The sequence below is a fragment of the Dipteris shenzhenensis genome, chromosome 18, assembly GCF_047967505.1.
Source record: "Dipteris shenzhenensis isolate YYH24624 ecotype China chromosome 18, Dip_SZ_1.0, whole genome shotgun sequence".
In the NCBI taxonomy this organism is placed as follows: domain Eukaryota; kingdom Viridiplantae; phylum Streptophyta; class Polypodiopsida; order Gleicheniales; family Dipteridaceae; genus Dipteris; species Dipteris shenzhenensis.
The window spans coordinates 8,454,900-8,475,128 of record NC_141613.1 but is presented as its reverse complement, the minus strand read 5'-3'; the positions used below and the strand labels follow the sequence as shown (position 1 = coordinate 8,475,128).

General features: G+C 45.5%; 1 protein-coding gene across 1 annotated transcript in view; it reads right to left on the bottom strand.

Moving 5' to 3' along the window:
• LOC147890762 (protein GAMETE EXPRESSED 2-like) overlaps positions 1 to 20,229 on the bottom strand; it is a 334,794-nt gene that overhangs the window by 207,236 nt on the left and 107,329 nt on the right. The window contains exon 10 of the mRNA XM_087389820.1: positions 20,065 to 20,189. Within this exon, the coding sequence (XP_087245946.1) occupies positions 20,065 to 20,189 (125 nt within the window). The remainder of the gene's footprint in view (positions 1 to 20,064; positions 20,190 to 20,229) is intronic.

Below are 20,229 nucleotides of genomic sequence, written 5' to 3'. Positions count from 1 at the left end.
GCGTTAACACGCTGCCTATTTCATGCATTTAGGACTCAAAAGTAGGACCCCATTGTGTTGCCAATGGGGTCCTACTTTTGAGGCCTAAATGCATGAAATAGGCAGCGCGTTAACGCGCCGCCTATTTTAGGCATTCAGAACCTAAAAGTAGCACCCTGTATCTTTGGACTTGTATATCTGAGTGGGGTCATGTCATATATCAAATCGAATGGCAAGATCCAATTTAGATGGTTTTCATGTCCATTTTCTCCATCAACTAAAACTATATTTATCAAATAATGTTGTTTATCAATTTTTGGCATACCCCCCCCCAAAATCAAGACCCCCATTTTGCTGTATGTATGTAAGTATGTATATATGTATGTATATACATACATATATATCTATATGTGTATATAGATATGTGTGTGTGTGTGTGTGTGTGTGTGTGTTTGTGTGTATACACACACACATGTATGTATGTATGTATGTATATATATATATACATACATACATATGTATATATTGATGCATATCTTGATGTATATATTTACGCATACAGTTTTGATTGATGGAGAAAATAGGCATGAAAACCATCTAAATTGGGTCTTGCCGTTCGATTTGATATAGGACATGATCCCATTGGGATTTGTAAGTCCAAAGATACGGGGTCCTACTTTTAGGGCCTGAATTCCTAAAATAGGTAGCTTGTCAATGTGCTACCTATTTCATGCATTTAGGCCTCAAAAGTAGGACCTCATTTGGTCCTACATGGGGTCCTACTTTTGAGGCCTAAATGTATGAAATAGGCAGCGCATTGACGTGCTGTCTATTTCAGGCATTCAAGCCCTAAAAGTAAGACCCCGTATCTTTGGAATTACAAATCCAAATGGGGTCATGTCATACATCAAATCAAATGGCAAGAGCCAATTTAGATGTTTTCATGCCTATTTTATCGATTTGATAAAGCTATATGCATCAAATAATGTTGTTTATCAATTTTTGGCATACACCCCCAAAATCAAGACCCCCATTGGAAAGAAAGGTAAGGAACACAAGTGCTTGTTCTTATGTTCAGGAGACATTAAAAAAGAGGCCTGGTAGCCCAAAAATGGCAGCGCATCAATGCGCTATCATTTTTGGGTTGCCAGGTCTCTTTTTGTTGTCTCATGAGCATACATATGGAGGTTATTATACAATATAACTAAGAAGTAGTATTGAAGTAGTTCTACAATTTGGATGCATTAAGAGCATTCATATAGCAAGGAAGAATATAATAATTGAATACATTTTTTTTTCAATACATATTGCTAGTGAGACTACCAAAAAGAGGATCTACCCCTCATGATGTCTCTGGATACAGAATATGAGATTGCTTGATGCTTGGATTGCAGCTGGAAACGTTACGTGGGCAAAGCCACTATATGCCTCAAGTGTTGGAAATTGATGTATGGCTCAAGTGCTAGAATGTGCAAATCATGGCCAAAATCAAGACCCCTTAGAGATTCCATGAGGGCTATCCTTTTACTACTACACACATCACCTTTAGTCGAGGGCATAACCATTCGTCATCACAGGCAGCAAGTTCATGGGACCCCATCCCATGATCCAAGGCATTATTCAAAGGCAAAGTATTTCTGACCATTCCCAAATTGAGTTTGCCAATTCCTAATCTGATTGATTTCATTTACTGGACTTGCAATGCTTGCAAAGCCCTTGCTTAAGCTTGAATGAGCCTCTTGATTTTGGGGGTATGATGGTCAAAAATGGCTTAACATGCCCAAAATCAAGAGGCTCATTCAAGCTTAAGCAAGGGATTTGCAGGTCTTGTTTTTGGGTGGCAAAAGCACGAAAAATGACAGCGCATTAAGGTGTTGCCATTCTTATGCTTCCCCCCTCCAAAAACAAGACCCCCAAGCTATTCATTGGAGACACAAAAATGAGGAGAAGGATGACGTGAGGAGTAGAGGAGCTAGCGAATGAGGGGAGGGACAGCCTTGGAATTGCCAGCAACAAGCATGATGCAAGGAGGTGAGAAGGCAAAGAAGCAAGGAGGTGAGGAGGTGAGGAAGCAAGGAGGCGAGGAGGAAAGAGGCAGTCTTGAAGGGCAACAAGAGGGTGGAGGTGGCCAAAAGAGTAAGCAAGAAAGGGAGGGATGGAGATTGCTTGTAGGAAATGCTTGGATTAATGCTACAAATACCTTTTTTTTTTTTGTGTTTTGCAGCATGAAATTTTTATGGCATTTTTCTTTTAAAAAATACAACATTGTTGTGATTAATTGCGCTACAAACAACTCAAGCGGTAAAGCACCATGGATTAGTACAACAATATACATCACAAATGGATGCATACACTCATATACATCACCGATGGATGCATACACTTATACTCACATCAATTTCCAATATTGTATTAGATGGACCCTTAGCATATATGTGTGCATAGAAGACCATTTCCTACATTGATCCCTGATTTCATAGTTAAATTATTCCCTTTCTCACATTCTAACATGTGAAGATTTAATGTACATGCATTATGGGCACATTATATTGCAGTTTATGACTAACTTTTTTTATGAATGCATGATACTTGTATATGATCAAGGAAGGTATATTATCATTTTTGAATGACAAGATTACTCTATGCTCCATTTTATCCTATATTAGAAACTATGATCACTAGATATTACATAAATGTATTGCTACATTATATCATATACTAAAAACTATTTTGACCCAAATACATAATGCCAATTGAGGTTAGTACTCATGACAAGTGATGAAAACAATCTAATGGTATGAATGAGATCTTATAAATTTTGGATATATAATATGGGTACTATGTTGATTGAGCTGTATAATCAAGTTTTACTTTGTGTTTAAAAAAAAGCTTTTGCATAAGGTTAAAATTCGAATAGTATTTATATTTGTTTAAGACTACCCATTGAGCTGGCTCCTATCCTTATATTGAACATGATAATGTTCATAAAGATTTTATGAATACAAATAGATAGCATTGGCTCTCTTTTTAGTGGTTGGGAATGAACCCTAAAAGTACCCTAAAACGACTATGTATTCCCTTATTTGTAGCATGGAAGTGATCATGGTAGAGTGGCATAATCCCTATTTTGCTTTTTTCATAGGTTTTTTTGCTACTCATGGTTGGCAGATACACCACGGCATAGATCCAAATAGATATTTGGTTTTTTGCTTCAACTTGCTTGACTAGACTTTCCTTGATGATTGTTCGATTGTGCATCATGAGTAGTCACTGGCTTAATTGATGCATTAAGTGCAATGTTTTCCTTAAAGTTTTTCATACTACAGGATACGAGTTTGCTTATAGGGGTGGAAATAGAAGCTTGTTAACGCCTGGTGCATATTTTTCGTTAGATGCAGCAGGATACTAGTTACACAATGTCGGCCAATTATTTCACTTGAATCATGCTCCTCTTATGCTTGAGTTTATGGTCACGTATTGAGTTTAACATAATAGTCTATAGGATACTGGATGAGCACTCAACATAGTGGTTAGATGCATTCATTTCTAGTTCCGATAGAACTATCATTCAGACATTGGTCATAATAGAAGTATGGAGGGCTAAAATCCTTTTTTGGCTCCCTAAGTTTTTTAAAGCATGGTATTGTCCAGATTGCATAGGTATTTTCACTAAGCAAAATTAATCCTTATGATGAAAATGTGTTTTTTTTCTTTTGACATAGTTAGTTCTGTTTCCATGTTTTTGGATCGAATGTATGGATGATCTTCTACAAGCATAAAAGACATGATATGTATATGTAGCACATGATCATGTTTACATATTTTCAGTCATATATTCTACCTTGTGATCTATCGTGGATGTTCAATCTGAGTAGTGTTTGCTTTTTTTATCGCAAATTTTATGTATTGTTATGTCTCTACCTCTCCACAACGACTCAAATTGATAGTATGGGGATGAAAGAGAAGTTAATTGTGAGTTTCAGGCATGCCTTCATTGTTGGAATATGTTTAATTTGCTTATGATCACATCAATTTTTCCAATGATATTGAGGGGAATAAGATGCTGGATGAGGTTCTCGCTCGCTTGAAACCTATTTAATCTTGCTCGCTTATTTGGGGCTGCTCGCTTTTCTTCGCTCACTTTTTGGTAATCCTCGTACGAAGCTAGCGTAAGGTTCCCCGTCCATCTTGCACGATAGCTCGTACCTGCAGTCATCCTTCTCAAATCCCGTACAGCTCGTCCGTCCTTTCCCGTACAGTCGTCTATTTTGCTCGTCCGTACTGTTCCCGTACAGTCCTCTGAATTTACCGTACAATGTCTGTTTTCCCGTACAGCCTGTCAGCAGTTTCGTACAGTTTGTCACTTCTTTTCTGCAATCTCTCCTTCTGTCCGTACAATTCTGTCAGTTTCTTTGTGCCACCGTACGGTGCGTCAATTTCAGTCTCGGTACAGCCTGCCAGCCCTTCTTTGTGCTCAGTCCGATTCTCGCTGTTTGATATCTGTTGAATCCCTTAGCCGCCATGGCACAATCAAATAAGTACTATGTCAAGAGAGCCCTCTCTCCTGAACCCAAAAGACAATCAAGGGAAACCTCTTCCCCCATAGCTCCTTCTTCTGAAGATGCTTCCTATGTGTTTGATATGCTGAATGATGATTTTCAACAAAGTAGAAGGGAATGGATTCAACCTGCTCCGGAACTCACTTACAAAATGAAGCTGCCCATCTCTTGTGCAACCTTTGAAGAAGCTCTCTCAAACTGCAATTATCATCTTTTTCCCAAGCAAAATTCCCTCTGCTAATGATGTGGGACAATGAGTGAATTCTGATGCTATGTAGAAGGAGTCTATTTTGCCTCCCGAGGATTTTATGAAATTCATCTTTTGGATGCTTTGACAAAACAAAAGATGCTGGAAATGTCTCCTTTATTTTTCGATCGCCAGATGGTGCATATCATGCCCTGGTCCCCTAATAAGGACTATCAGAACCTCATCAAGCATCATTGCCCCGTATGGGTTGAAGTGGTTGATTTTCCAGATTATATGAGAACAGAGCTTCCAGGTTTAGCTATGACATTGGGACAAGTGATCTGTCCCCCTCGTCCCACAGGTAATAAAAATTGTTTTTGCATCTTATGGGATACTGATAGACCGACCCCTTCCTCTATTGCAGTTGAGATTGAGGGTGTTAATTTGGGCAAGAAATATTTCACTTTAAAATGGGGCATTTTTGCTGGAGCTTGTTTTTCTTGTCACAAATTTGGACATCTTGCTTCAGAGTGTCCTTCTATCCTTCATCCACCTCCTCCAGCTGCTATTCCTCTGCCATCTAATAAAGGAGGTCAGAAGACATATGTGGAAAAGATTGAAGCTAAAGGAGTTCATAGAGGGAGCCAGGCCAATTCAGCTCAAAATAAGGATAAAGGCAAAAGCAAGTTAGGACAAAATATTTCATCATCTCATGAGGGATGGCAGATTGCAAAGAAGACGGTGCCTCTCAAACAAAGACCTCTCCAATCTCGTAATTGGGATGCCTCTGCTCCTTCACCAGGACAATCTTCTACCTCTTCAAGCAGCCCCATCTCAAAGGCATGGGTCAATGCAGTCAAGGAGGGTCTTTCCCTTTGTGAAGAAGATGATATTATCAGGGAATTGGAAGCTGAGGGTCAGCAAGACCCTGTGGCAATGGCAGAGGCTTGAGGCCTCCCGTTCTTTTGGAGGACCTATCATTCTCTTGTATATTTTCATGCGTGCTTCTCTTAAATGTTTTTCCTATAATATACAGGGCCTCTGCAACCAGAATAAATGGAGGCTTCTTTGGCATTATATAAATACAACTCATCCGGATGTTGTGTGTCTGCAAGAGCATAATCAGCATTTTTTTGCTGGCCAGCATGGGTTTTTTTCTGGATATGATATATTTTATTCAGGATCTGAACAATTCTCTGGGCTGTGCATTTTAGCCAGACATGATCTGCAACCCTGGATAGCATATAATGATCTAGGTGGACGATGGATGATTATCCAATGTATGATCAATGGAGAGATTTTTGAAATAGGATCTTTGTATGCCTCTCAAAATTCAGCTTCCAGAGCTCAAATGTGGAACTCCATAAAGCAATATCCTTGGTCCTCTAATGCTCTACTTTGTGGTGATTTCAACAATTCTCCTCACTGGAAGGACAATACCACTCATAAATCACATATGCTGCCCTCTGAAATCCAGCAATGGGAACACATGACATCATCACTTCGATTTGCAGATTTATGGACAGCAACTCATCCTTCAATGATGGGATTTACATATCATCATAATGCTTTTACAGATTATTGGGCCAGGCTTGATAGATATTATCTCATTCATGCTCAGCAATATGATGAATATACATGTCAGATGTGGACTGATTATTCACAACAATTATCTGACCACACTCCACTTTGGCTCACTCTTTCTTTTGGTATGCCTCTGGATGACTTGCAGCTCTCTTCAGTCAGAAATTTACAGGTTAATCAATTATATCTTTCTCATGAAAAATTTCAGCATATGATCAGACTGGCTTGCAGGCCATTGCTATCCCATGCTCTGGAGGATCTGGAATTTGCTTGGATCTCTTTCATACATCGTATTCAAAATGTCATTAAGGAATATGGAAGATGGTACATGGCAGAAACCAGACAGCAGATCCAGTGGGCAAAATCATACAAGCAGTATTTGGTATAGATTAGTCATCAAAGATCTCTATCTGATTCTGAGCAGCATTTACTATCTTGTGCTTCCTCCATAATTGATGCCAATGATAAACGCAAGCTGTCCAAATGGCAGATTAGGGCCAGACTTAAACCTATGCTAGATAAGGGCTGTTCCTCTAAATCTTTTTTTCGGAACTTACATGCACACAGACAAAGCCAATCTATCATGAGGGTAAGGAAATCAGATGGTCTTTGGACCCAGTCTCTCTCTCAGCTAGAAAAACAATGTCTGGATCATTTTCAGCTCCTTTTTTCTCAGCCATCTTCTTCTACACCTCAGGTCGCATTGGCTCGTAACAGATTTACTGAGCTTGTTTCTCCCATTGTCTCCCCGCAAAAAGCCTCAATGCTGGAAATGTCCTTTTCACATGATGAATTGGATGAAGCCCTTAAGCATTTGGGTAAACATAAATCCCCTGGCTGGGATGGTCTGACGGTTGAATTTTTTGAAGCCTTTTGGCCTGAAATGAAGGGTCCAATTCTGCAATTTATTAATGCAGCATGGCAGCACCAACATCTTCCCTCAGCTTGGAAGCATGGTCTGGTTAAGCTTGTGCCCAAAAAACTTCTTTGTGAGACTATGGATGACTGGAGGCCCATCACTTTGATGCCGGTAATATACAAACTGATTGCTAAAATGTTGGTACACCGGATAAAGGATATCCTTCATGATGGACTTCATCCCAGGCAATATGGTCCGAGACGGCACATACATGACAATATCTCTAACACTCTTATCGCAATGGAATATGCTAAGTATTCAGATCAAGATGTGTTGGTCATGCAGGTGGATGTGGCGAAGGCATTTGATACACTACAGTGGGATTATGTCTCTCAAATCATGCTAAAACTAGGTTTTGGACCAAAGCTAGCTAATGTCATATATTGGCTTTACTCAAATTCCACTGCACAATGCTTTATAGGGAAACATTTGTCTGAGTCTTGGACTCTCGAACGTTCAGTTCGACAAGGATGCCCTCTCAGTGCCTTGCTTTATGCCATCGCTTCACATCCTTTGCTTCTTTATATGGATCACATGGTTGATACTGGACAGCTAGAGGGGCTTCAGATTTCTGGTTCACGACCCTTCATAGCACAGGCCTATGCAGATGATTCATTCTTCATGCCAAAGAATAGTCCATTGGAGATTCGCCTCTTGATGGATACCCTTTCAGATTTTGGGTTGGCAGCTGGTCTTAAAATTAATTTTCAGGAATCAAAACTCTTGCCTCTCAAGCATTGTGATTGGCATGCTATTCTGTGGCCAGGCCAGATTATTCAACCGGAAAATATAGTAAGACATTTGGGCTATCCTATTGGCTGGAAAATCAGCAATAAGCAACAAATGTCGTGGGTGTTCAACAAAATTCAGGACAAATTAGAATATTAGAAGATCTCCACTTGGCCTCTGCATGTACGGCTTCGAATTGTCCATTCTATTGTTCTAGCTTATGTCCAGTTCTACCTTCCTCTATTACATTGGTCATCTCGAGATCTCACATCTTTTATGTCTCAAGGCATGGAGATTTTTTGGAAAACTAAGCTTCATAAAAAAGCTTTACGGTTGCTCAAAATGGACTTGCTTTGCTCACCCAGAATGCATGGTGGCTTGAATATAATAAACATCAAATATCATGTGTTGGCAAGAAAGATCAATATGCTCAAGACATTCTTTCAACAAGAGCAGCCTTGGTCTATTATGCTAGCAATTTTGTGTGGTCAGATGCGCACACATGCTTATGGACATTGGCTAGTAGATCCATCGGAAGTAGTACTTGGAAAATTTCAAGGTAAAATCCCTGGTTGTCCATTTTCTAATTCCTTGATTCAGGATTGGAAGCAAGTACTCTCTCACATCAAATGGTCTCCTCATCCTGCTTCTCTAGCATCTTCACTCAGATTGGAAAGTATTCATTGGAGTGCTGTGTTTTCCTCTCCCCTTGCTGTTCAACAACCCATCAGAGCTTACAATCTTATGAAATTGGGTATCCGGTTCATTGATGACGTTGTAGATATGCAAGGAAATATTCTCCCTTTTCCAGTAGCATGTCGACAATACAACCTGGGAATGCATCATAGACCTATTTGGAAAGCTATTGCTGATCTCCTACTTCCATTGAAGCAACGACTATTTCTATGGAGATGTATTGTTGGTATTTTTCCAGTGGGAGTGAAATTGGCTAAACGACGGATAGCTTCACCTCTTTGTCCAAGATGTCACCTTGCATCGGAGAGTATTCTGCATTTATTGTGGTTTTGTTCATATTCCAGAGACCTTCTAGATAGAATCTCCTATTTTTTATCTCTCAGATTTCCAGCACACAGGTTCTACAGGTTTTTCTGGATGTATGGCAAACTATCAGCTTCTTTGTCACAGTATTCTCTCTTCTTCCACTGGATCAGATACTGGGCCTTATGGACCCTCTGGCTGCAGCGCAATCAAGCATTTCTGAATTCTCCCCTTCAGCATCCTTATGAGTTTTTCAGAGCCTCATTAAGGCAGTCATTATATGATGCCTTACATGAGGAAGATTTGGATGTTTCTTGTATTCAACTTTTCTTTTACTGTTTCTAATGGATAGGGCTGTAGCTCTATTTTGAGCACTGCCTGGATGTAAATGAATGTTTCATAATATAAGTTTCTCGGTTTTACAAAAAAAAAAAGAGTGTCCTGGGGGAGGCATCTAGAAAAACAGCCGTGTCATCTGCCAACTCACTATCCAGGAGCTCTTCTTCCCGGCGAATAGGAAGCCTCAGCTCAAAATATCAGCTTGAGATCTAATGTAGATACTCATAGCTTCCGCCACAAACAGAAAAAGAAAAGGAGCAAGAGGACATCCTTGGCGGATGGATCTGGAAATCTGAAACCTGTCCCCTCTTACACCCCGAATGAGCAACTCGCTATGGGCTCTGTCGTAAGCTTTCTCAAAGTCCAAGAGTAGAATGGCCAATCTCTGACGGCTCTGCATGGCCCATTCTGAGGCCTCCCAAAATGAGAAAATATTATCAAAAATACTTCTACCATGCACAAACCCTGTCTGCGTGTCATGAATCAAATCTGGAAGAAAAACCTGTAGCCGCAAACTGATGGCTTTCGCCAGAATCTTGTAAAAAGTGCACAATAGAGTGATGGGTCTCCATTGAGACACAAGATTCCTATTACCCCCCTTTGGGATGAGATGAATGAGACCATCTGTAAGTGAGCCCGGCATCTCACCAGAGTCCCACACGCCCTGCAGGGCTGATATAATGTGATCACCAATCTGCTCCCAAAAAGTAATAAAAAAGGAGGGGGTAAGTCCATCTGAACCTGGGCACTTGCCCTTGTGAAGGGCAAGTAATGCAGTCTTGAATTCTGCATTGGTGAAAGGTGCATCTAGAGATACATACATCTCATCCTTCACCAATACAGGGATACACTGCCAAAGAACCTCTCTAGCATCATCAATGGCCTGTGTGCCTAGATCTACAGTAAGAAGGGATGCAAAAAAAATATGAAGCTACACGCATGACAACATCAGGATCTCACTGTAACACCCCGTCTAAGTCAACAAGCTGCGAAACACTATCTCTACTATGTCTGGGCCAATGAGTAGAGAAAAAGTGACCCTGCCACCCATCTAAATCCAAAAGGATTCCCATGCATGAAAGGCATTTTCTGCTCTCTGATCCAACAATGTCTGCAAATGAGCCCTTGCTGCAGCAAGGCGCTCTTGAATCCAAGCATTTGTGGGCCTCTTCTGCTCTTCCCTCTGAAGGGATGCTAACTACTGGCGTATACCAATCTCACATTTGAGAATCTCACGTCTCCTAGAATCAGCGACTGTATGATAAAAGTCACTAATTCTGGATAAGGCTGCAGCTACCTGAGATGGGTGGACGGCTCCACCCTGTATGTGAGAAACCTAAATCTGTAAAATATCCTCCGTGAGGCTCTCCTTTGCATACAAAGCATCCGGAATCCTGACACTGGCAGAGCGTCCTCTCTGATGAGGCTCAGGAATCTGCAACACCACTGGAAAATGATATGAAGTGGAAACCCTAGTAGAAATGCATACAGATCCTCGTCTGTCAAGTGCCCAATCGTCTACATAAAATCTAGTGTAAGGGCCCAGCATCTGAACTTAGTCTCCAAGTCGTGGCACCTCACGTCGGACCCGTTGCTGTCACGACAGAGGATGCTGGATGGAAAGGCTTGCCCGACCTAGTAGAGGTGACCTGGGCCGAAACACTCCTACTGAGGGCAGGAAACTCAACAGGTGAAAGGATCCCCACACCTGCTGAAAGCGAGGCCCTGTCAGAAGGAATCCCAATGACCGGGACCCCTAAGGTGGAGGGCACAGACTCCTCATCATCCATGAAAGTCTCCGAATTTGCTAGTGCCAAAAAAGAATTCCTGATAAGCAAGTCTGGCTGAGGAGTGCGAAGAAGACCTGCACTCGTGGAAGATGGAGGAGAAGGACCTGCCAGGCCTTTATCAGCAGAACTGGAGCTGGGGGTTGAGGAGGCCTGTGGCTGGGGTGAAGAGGAATCAGGAGCCCTCATCTGCGCCTGCACTTGCTCGGTTGTCCTGACTATGGCAGGAACAGTCTGCGGGGAAGAAGTACCTGTAGCCCCCTCATGGTCAGAAACCAAGGGGTCAGAAATCAAAGTGACTGGGGCTGGTGGATCTAAAGGCCCCTCCTGATGTGGAACTGTAGTGTCTGGGGCTATAGCAACATCCACCTCTAGAGTCTGGAAGGTGTCTGTCTGAACAGGATCAAAAGTCTCCTCCTGAGGTAAGGGAGTTGCTCTGATAGCTCTCCATCGTGAAACTGAGTGTGCTGCGGGCATTGGGCGCCCTGCTGCCCCTGATGGTCCTAGGGTGCGTGAAGCAGGGCGCCCTGTTGCTCTTGGTGGTCCTGGAGTGCGTGGTACAGGGTGCTGAGGAGATGCAATCGTGGTAGTACGTGAAGGAGCCGCACCAAAAGACCTCTTGGGTCTTTTTCTCTTCCTTGGGCAGTCTCTAGCAATGTGCCAGGGTCCTGCAAATCCTGCAATGGTCCTATCTACCTGAAATCTCAACTCTCTGTCGAAAGAGAGAGCCGTCTGGACGCTGCAGCATAATGTGGTCATCTGAGATGTTAGGGTCAGAGACAATGACCCTAACACGAGGCACCCCGTCTGCACTGACTGCCTCTGCCGAGGAAGAAGGCATGCCAAGAAGGGAGGGGATCTCAGTGACCACTCCGAATGTGGCCCGATAGTGGCAAGCAGTCGATAGTAGACCTGAGGAAGACCAGGAAATCTAATGAACAGTGATGTGACCTGCGTGTCCTCCTCAACCGGATCGAAGCCCAAGGTGTAGGGTAAAAGAAAGATCCTCCTCGAACCCAAAGCCAGGGGTTTAGCATTGAATTTTTTTTTTCATGAAAAAGACTTCTATTAAGTAAGAACAAAAACCCGCGAGAGCAAGCTCAAAGCGGAATACATCATGAAATCATGAGGATAATAAAAAACCCCTCAGAGTGAGGTGGAAAGAAGCCAAGGCTGAGGCTGAAAGTGCCATCTCAACCCTGTAGTAGATTCAGAGAAGAAAGGAGAATCCTTCCATTCCCTGAAGAAAGAAGCCCTCCTAGCTGAGGCTGCACGGGAGTCCCCCTGCATACCCGTCCATACGGCCATCAGAGTGTGTACGATGTCTGTCCAGATACTAGCCAATGTGTGCGAGGGATGAACCTGAGTACCCTCCATAGCCTCTGTGCATCTGGCTCTCCAAATATGCCAGGCTGCTATGCTCGCTATAATCTCCCAAGAAGTATCCACAGAGGCATGTACAGCTGTAAAAGGACGGTGTGGAACCACATCCAACGAACAGAACTCAACCCGATGACGTCGAACCGAAATGGCCTGAGAGGAGTCAAGTCCCTCATAGAAAACCTGAGGTCCTGTAAGAGAAAGCCAAGCCACCGAGCCCCAAGTCATAAAAAGTGGGGAATGGGCAAAGTGACTGAAGATCTTGGCTATCCCCATCCAAATCAATCTCGCCTGTCTGCAATCCCATAAGCAATGCTGAATAGACTCCGAAGCAGAAAGGCAACAAGGGCAAGTAGGGTCGGCTCCGAATCTGACCTCCAAAGGTTCACTGCAATCCCTCCATGGATAGAAAGCCAAAAGAAGATAGTGATCTTTCTATTCCTGTGGGATTTGCAGAGCCTCCTCCAGAAGTACCTCTGCTGATCCGCAGTAATACCAAAAGTCTCCCAATGAGGAACTCTGGAGGGTCTCCAGCCTCTACTACTGAGCTGAAATCTCCTGGCATGACTGACCGTGTAACGAAAGAAGGGGATGGTCTTCTCTCGATGCCCCGCGTCAATCCACTCCCACTCTCCGGGGTCCCACTGTAAATACCTGATGGGAACTCCTCCATAGAGCCAGAGCCTCCAAGACCCGGTGGAGAGTAACTGGGGGTCAGGGTCTAAGAACCACTCTGAATCTGATCCCTGCATCAAAAGGCCTACAACCCTGATAGGCTGAAAAGCGGACTCAAGCAAGATGTCCTCTGTAGATCTGAGCAATCTGCCACCATCCTGGACACTGAAAACCAAAGCATCCTCCTGTGCATCTCGGAAGGCTAAGACCTGAAGTGGAACCCCGCCTCTCGAGAAAGTACCTGCCCAAGTGGAGGAAGTGAGAGGTATATCATATGTGTCTATCCAAGCCTCTGGAAGGGCTGCCTCAATCTGCAAAATCCTCCCTGCACTCCCTCTGAGATGTCCTGTCAACCTTGATTTGGTTTCCTCTGGAAGCCTACGGAAAGCTTTCCAAGATCCCAAAGAAGAAGCAGGTCCCCTCTCCCACCTGGCCCACTGCATGTAGAGTGAGGCACCCAGTGGCCTGCCAAGATCATCTAAAATACTGTCATTCCACATGATGGGCTGCCTATCAATCTCTTCCCGGGAGGAAGGAGGAATCCTCCGAAGAGAGCTTCTGAAACTAGCCCAAGCTTTCAGAATGGCAACCATGAGAAGGGATGAAGGTGACCTGAGGTGTGCTGTGGTGAAGATCCATCTAACACTGCTCATCCAGTCTCCTCCTGAGGAAGGTGTGCACCTCTGTATGCTGCTGATAAGAAAGTCCTTCCACGGTTCCTGTCCTGGCATAAGTCCTCGCACCACTATCTTGCAACGTAAAGCTCTGCACTGTAAATCTGGATCAATAATATTGAGACCCCCATCCTATGTAGGGAGGATGAGGGTCTCCCAAGCCACTCTGGCTAAGGCATCTGCTGTGCCATCAAGCCCACTCCAGAGAAAGTTCCTGATCGGTCTTCTGAGCTGAATGATGCAGTCCCTAGAACGGCAACAACATGAACAAATAAACCAGGCAGTGGCCAGGAGGACCTGGTTGACCACCACAACTCTAGAGGCAAGATCCAGCTTGGCTGAGCTCCAAAAGAGAAGCTTCCTTCTGATGCTCTCCAACACGGGAGCAAACTGCTGCGTGGTAGAAATACCCAAGCCGACCTGGCAGCCCAAATACCTGATAGGCACACCCCTCTGAACCCAAGTGAACCCTATGTCAAGCCCCCAAACTGGAGTGTCCTCATCACTGATCCAAAAGCCATTGGATTTATGCCAATTTATCTGCGCCCTTGCCGCCAAGCAAAATAAATCCAATGCCGTCCTGAAAGAAGTGAGCGTCTGTGGAGAGGCATCCAAATAAATCGCTGTGTCATCAGCCAACTCACTGTCAAGCAGCTCCTCTTCTCTTCTGATGGGAAGTCTCAGCCCAAAGATGTCAGCTTGAGATCTAACATAGATACTCATAGCTTCGGCCACGAATAAAAAAAGGAAAGGAGCAAGGGGGCATCCCTGACGGACTGATCTCGAAATCTGAAATCTCTCACCCCTTACCCCACCAATAAGTACCCGGCTATGGGCTGATCTGTACAAAGAGGAAACACCTCTGATCCAAACATCACTGAATCCAAAGCGTAGAAGGGTGCCCTCCAAAGAGGAAACACCTCTGATCCAAACATCTGCATGGCCCACTCTGAAGCTTCCCAGAAAGAAAAAATGTTATAAAAAATACTTCTGCCATGCACAAATCCCGTCTGAGTGTCATGAATAAGATCAGGGAGAAGTGGCTGCAATCGGAGGCTGATAGCCTTGGCCAGAATCTTGTAACAAGTCCCCAGAAGTGTGATAGGCCTCCACTGGGACAATAAATTTCTGCTACCTCCTTTTGGGATAAGGTGGATGAGGCCCTCTGTAAGCGACTCAGGCATCTCGCCAGAGTCCCAAATGGCTGCATGGCTGAAGTAATATAGTCTCCAATCATATCCCAAAATGCAATGAGAAAAGACGGGGTGAGGCCATCTAAACCTAGGCACTTGCCCTTGTGAAGGGCTGAAAGTGCAGTCCTGAACTCTGTGTTGGTGAAAGGTGTGTCAAGTAGAACATGCATATCCAGATTCACCAACACTGGGATACTCTGCCAAATAGCCTGTCTAGCATCCTCTCTATCGTGTGTCTCAGGATCAGCAGTAAGGAGGGTGGCATAGAAATCTGAAGCTGTGCGTAAGACGTCATCTGGCTCTGTCTGTAAAACCCCATGTGAGTCAATAAGCTGAGATACACTCTCTCTACTATGTCTAGGGCCAAGAGTAGAGAAAAAGTGTTTATTGACTCTACCACCCATCTGAATCCAGAAGGACTCCCGTGCATGAAAGGCATACTCTGCTCTCTGATCAAGCAATAACTGCAGATGAGCCCTCGCTGCAGCAAGGCGCTCCTGAATCCAAGCATCTGAAGGCCGTTTCTGCTCTTCCCTCTGCAAAGCTGCTAACTGCTGGCGAACACCAACCTCACGTCTGAGAATATCTCGTCTCCTGGTAGAAGCAACTGAGCAGTAAAAGTCGCTAATACCAGAGAGGGCAGCGGCTAAATGTGATGGATGTGGCTGCCCACCCTGGACATGAGCAAACCATATCCGTAGGGCTGCCTCCGTAAGGTCCTCCTCTGTGTAAAAGGCATCTGGAATCCTGATGCTGGCAGATCGGCCTCTCAAGTGAGGCTCTGAGATAGCCAGAACAACAGGGAAGTGGTCTGAAGTGGAAACCCCCGCAGCAATGCATACCGATCCACCTCTGTCTAGTGCCCTGTCATCTACATAAAATCTGTCAATGCGTGCATGAATAGGCATCTGTTGCCTCCTGTTGTTCGACCAAGAGAACAGGAGGGACTGTGGCTGAATAAGAAAGGCATCATCACACCGAGTATCTCTGCCACAAAAATGGAAAAGGAAGGCATCCCAAGCTGCTCTCTCCAAAGAGTGAAGTCCACCTTCTCTACCCCCTTTTTTGTCTGACGGTAACTCGACCATGTTAAAGTCACCTCCAATCACCCAAGAATCCACAATGGGGGCCCAGGAGAGCAAAGTCTTCCACATAAGAACACGTTCCCCTCTAATGTTGGAGGCATATAGGTTGAGGAAGCCAACCTTACGCCCTCCAACCAAAAGAATAATCCACTGAGCTCTAGAGGGGATAATGACTCCGTGCCCAACAACTAAAGGGAGAACCGACTGCGAAACTGAAATAGAAGTGCCTCCCCTAGTGCCCAAGGCAGGCGACCAAAAAGTATGGCCAGAAAGCAACTTGCCTGACTTGGCACAATCTCTATAATCCAGCTTGTGCTCTTGAATAAATAATATATCAATGGAACCCCCAGTAACACCTGGATGAAGCTGATCCCGAATCAGCTGTCTACGGTGGCGATGTGGGACGCCACCTAGGCCCTGTATGTTCCAACTGATAATCCTCATTGACGGGAGGATGTAGAGTGGAACACCTTACCCGACCTAGTGGCGGAAACAAACCCCTCAACAGGGGAAGACCTCCTGCTCGAGGAGGGAGGGAAGGAACCCAGTGGTGGAAAATCAATAGGGGAAAGAATCCTAGCACCTGAAGAAGAAGCCCTGTCAATAGGAAACCCAACCACTGGCTCCCCAAAAGTAGCAGGCACAAACTCCTCCTCTGGGAAATCTGAACTCTCTGCCAAGGCTGAAAACGAGTTCCTGTGGAGCAAGCCAGACACCGGAGTACGAAGGATCCCTTGTGAGGGAAGAGGATCAACAGTGTAAGCTATCCCCTTCCCCCTATCCAAGGGAGGGAGTGAGGAATGCTCTCTATCCTGTGTCTGCCCAGCCGCGGAGATCTCTCCGTCCTCGAGGAACATCTGGCACTGCTGGATCTAAGGAAGAAGCTGCAACTGGGGAGGAGGTCGAAGCTTCAGCGTCTCGGACTGTGCAAGGTGAGACAGGAGGGACAGCTTGAGGCTACTAAGGTACCCTCGTGAACTGAAGGAGGGACCTGCACACGTACTGGAACCCACTGTAAAGCGTCGCGTGTGCCTGAGGGAGGTGGAGGTCGAGGAGCAGGTGAAGGACCTGTACCACCCCCCTGTCGAGGCCGAGGAATAGGTACTGGACCTGTACCACCACCTGACTGAGCCACCTGACTGAGCAAGACCGCCACGTGAAGAACGAGGAGCAGGAGCTGGACCTGTACCACCCCTCTGTCGAGGTCGAGGGGCAAGTGCCGGGTCTAATCCACCCCCTGTCCCCCCTGTCGATGCCCTGAGGCGGTAGCTGTACCAGAGGGCTTCTTGGGCCTTTTCTTCTTCCTGGGGCAAAACCTGGCAAACTGTCCCGAGGTCCTGCAAATCCTGCACTGGTCCTGCCTGCCTGAAATCTCCACTCTCTGGCGAAAAAAGGAACCATCTGGGCGCTAGATCATGACGTGGTCCATCTTGAGGTTAGGATCCTTACAAAGGACCCTAACTCTAGGAACCCCATCAGCCTTGGTTGCATCTGCTGCAGTCAATGGCAACCCAGGGAGGGGTGGGATCTCAGCAACTGCGCCAAAATGCTCCCCAATAATAGAAAGAAGTCGATGGTAAACTTGGGGAAGCCCGAGGAACCTGATGAAGAGCGAGAAGATTTTCTTATCTGCCTCTACTGGGTCGAAACCAATGTGAAAGGCTTCAAAGAAGATCTTCCTGTGTCCCAGGTGTAAAAACTCGGCCTTGAGCACAGTGCTCGCAGCCTCTGGAGTGTCAAAAACAACCTGGAAAAAACCTCGTCCCAGAAGGCGAACATCTAACAATCGAGGAGTGAGGTCTGGGGGGAGAGCCGCAAGCATCCAGTCTCTGGCTTGGGATCTGGAGGGGTGAGACCCGAAGATGCGTGCTAGCAACGTGGTAGAGCATTCAATCTCTACATCCTTCTTGAGCTGCTGCAACTCGTCTTTAGAGAAAGTGATAGTTTTTACGGCCGGTGGAGGTGGAGTAGGATTGGCTGATGGGGTATCCATCGCCAATCAAGGTGAGGAGGCCGACTCTAACAAATTAAAGGCTCCTTCTGTTCCAAAAAAGCTGCGGGAGAAAAGGGGGCAGAAGGAGGGGAAAGGAGGCAAGGAGGAAGCAGGGGGGAAGGGGAGGGAAGGAGGAGAGGGGCTGGGGCTGAGAGGGGATAGGGGCAAGCTGAGAGGGTGGGAGGGGGGCGTTGGAGGGGAGGGCTAAGAGGGAAAGGAGAGGAGAAGAAGGAGAGGGGAAGGAGAGAAGGGAAGGGCAGGAGAGGGGGGGGGGGAGGGGGTGGAGAAGCAGGGAGGAGGCGGGGGGAGCAGGCTGAGAGGTAGGGAGAGGACTGAGAGGAAGAGAGGGGGCGGGAGAGCAGGCAGGGAGGGGGCAGGATAGCAAGGAGGGGGCGGAACAACAGGGAGGAGGCGAAGGGCAAGCAAGGGAGGGGGCAGGACAGGGGGAAGGGGCGGAACATCAGGGGGGAGGGGGCGGAGGCAGGGAGAGGGGGCGGAACCGCAGGGGGGAGGGGGCGGAAGCAGGGAGAGGGGGCGGAAGGGCAGGGGGAGGGAACGAGGGACAGGCAGGGGGAGGGGGCGGAGCAGCAGGGAGGGGGCGAGGGACAGGCTGAGGGGAGAGAGAGAGGGACGGGCTGAGGGAGGGGGAGCAGCAGGGGAACGGGGAGGAGCAGCAGCTCGAGCTCCGTGACAGGCAATGTTCCGGCGAGGTTTTTTGCCTAGCCGTTGGGGCGAGCAGCATTGAATTTTGATAGACCCATGATGGGATTTCTACGTCACAGACAATGTATTCGAAGGCGTTGTCACATAAATTTAAAATGGAGAAGTGTAAGGCTGTGGCTACTCCATTGGGAAAGGGACTCAAGCTGAGTAAGCATGATATTGCTGAAAAGTTTGATGGCACTTTGTATAGGCAGTTGGTTGGCAGTTTGATATATCCATGCTCCACATGGCCTGATATAGCCTACACCACAGGGATTTTGAGCCAGTTCATGCATTGTCCCACGATCACACATTGGAATGCAGCAAAGAGGGTTCTCAGATATGTCCATGGCACTCTCTCGGCTTGCATTATGCTTCAGATTGTGATCTAGAGCTGAGTGGTTTCACTGACTCAGATTGGTCAGGGGACATTGACGACAGACGGTCCACTATTGGCTATTGCTTCTCATTGGGTTCAGCCTGTATCTCATGGCTCAATAAGAAGCAAGAGCGAGTCTCTCTTTCCTCCGGTGAAGCAGAGTACAAAGCTGCAAATTCAGCCACTACGGAGTTAATGTGGTTAAGGAAGCTTTTGCATGACTTGCATCATGTACAGGATGGCGAAGCAAACTCTATCTTCTGTGACAGCCATAGTTGCATCGCCATAGCCAACAATCCTGTCTTTCATGCTCGCATGAAAAACATTGAAAATCATTATCATTATGTACGGGAGTTGTATTTATGATGGCTTCACTGATCTCATCTATGCTCCATCTGAGGAAGCTTGGGGATCAGAGACATTCTCACAATGTCAAGGGGGGTTGTGAATCACTTCACAATGACATTGTTTTCAGGTACTCCCATAGGTTGCATATCCATTTGGATGAATTTATGCAACCACGGTACTTTAGATACTGTAGGGTACACCTAAGACATTTCTAGGGTACTTTCAGCCATATCTTTGAGGGGGAATTTGTAAGACATTACAAAGATATGGTGTTGTAGGCATAAAGCCAACCCTATGGTTGACCAGTAGTACTTGGGCACCATATATAGCAAGTACTTGTATTGTTTTAGTCAAACATTTCTATTGGATCTTTCTTATGCGTGCACTCTTGCTCACTTGTGCTCACAACCTGTCTCCACTTAGTTCCTACAAAATGATCTTGTGCCACTTATTTGGATCTTTGAGGCCCCTGCCTTCAGAGAGAGACAATATTCTATATCTCATATTATTATTCGAACATAGAAACTTGGAACTGTATATTATGTAAATGTACCTTTGAGATTTTTTGGAGATTTTTTGGCAAGACTCCAACATAATCATTAGCTAGCACATCAATTATTATAGCCGTGTCCTCCCATATCCAAGCCATATCATCCACCGGGTGCGGAAACCAACCAGCTGTGTGCAAGGAACACAAATAAGTCTAATGTTATTGTTG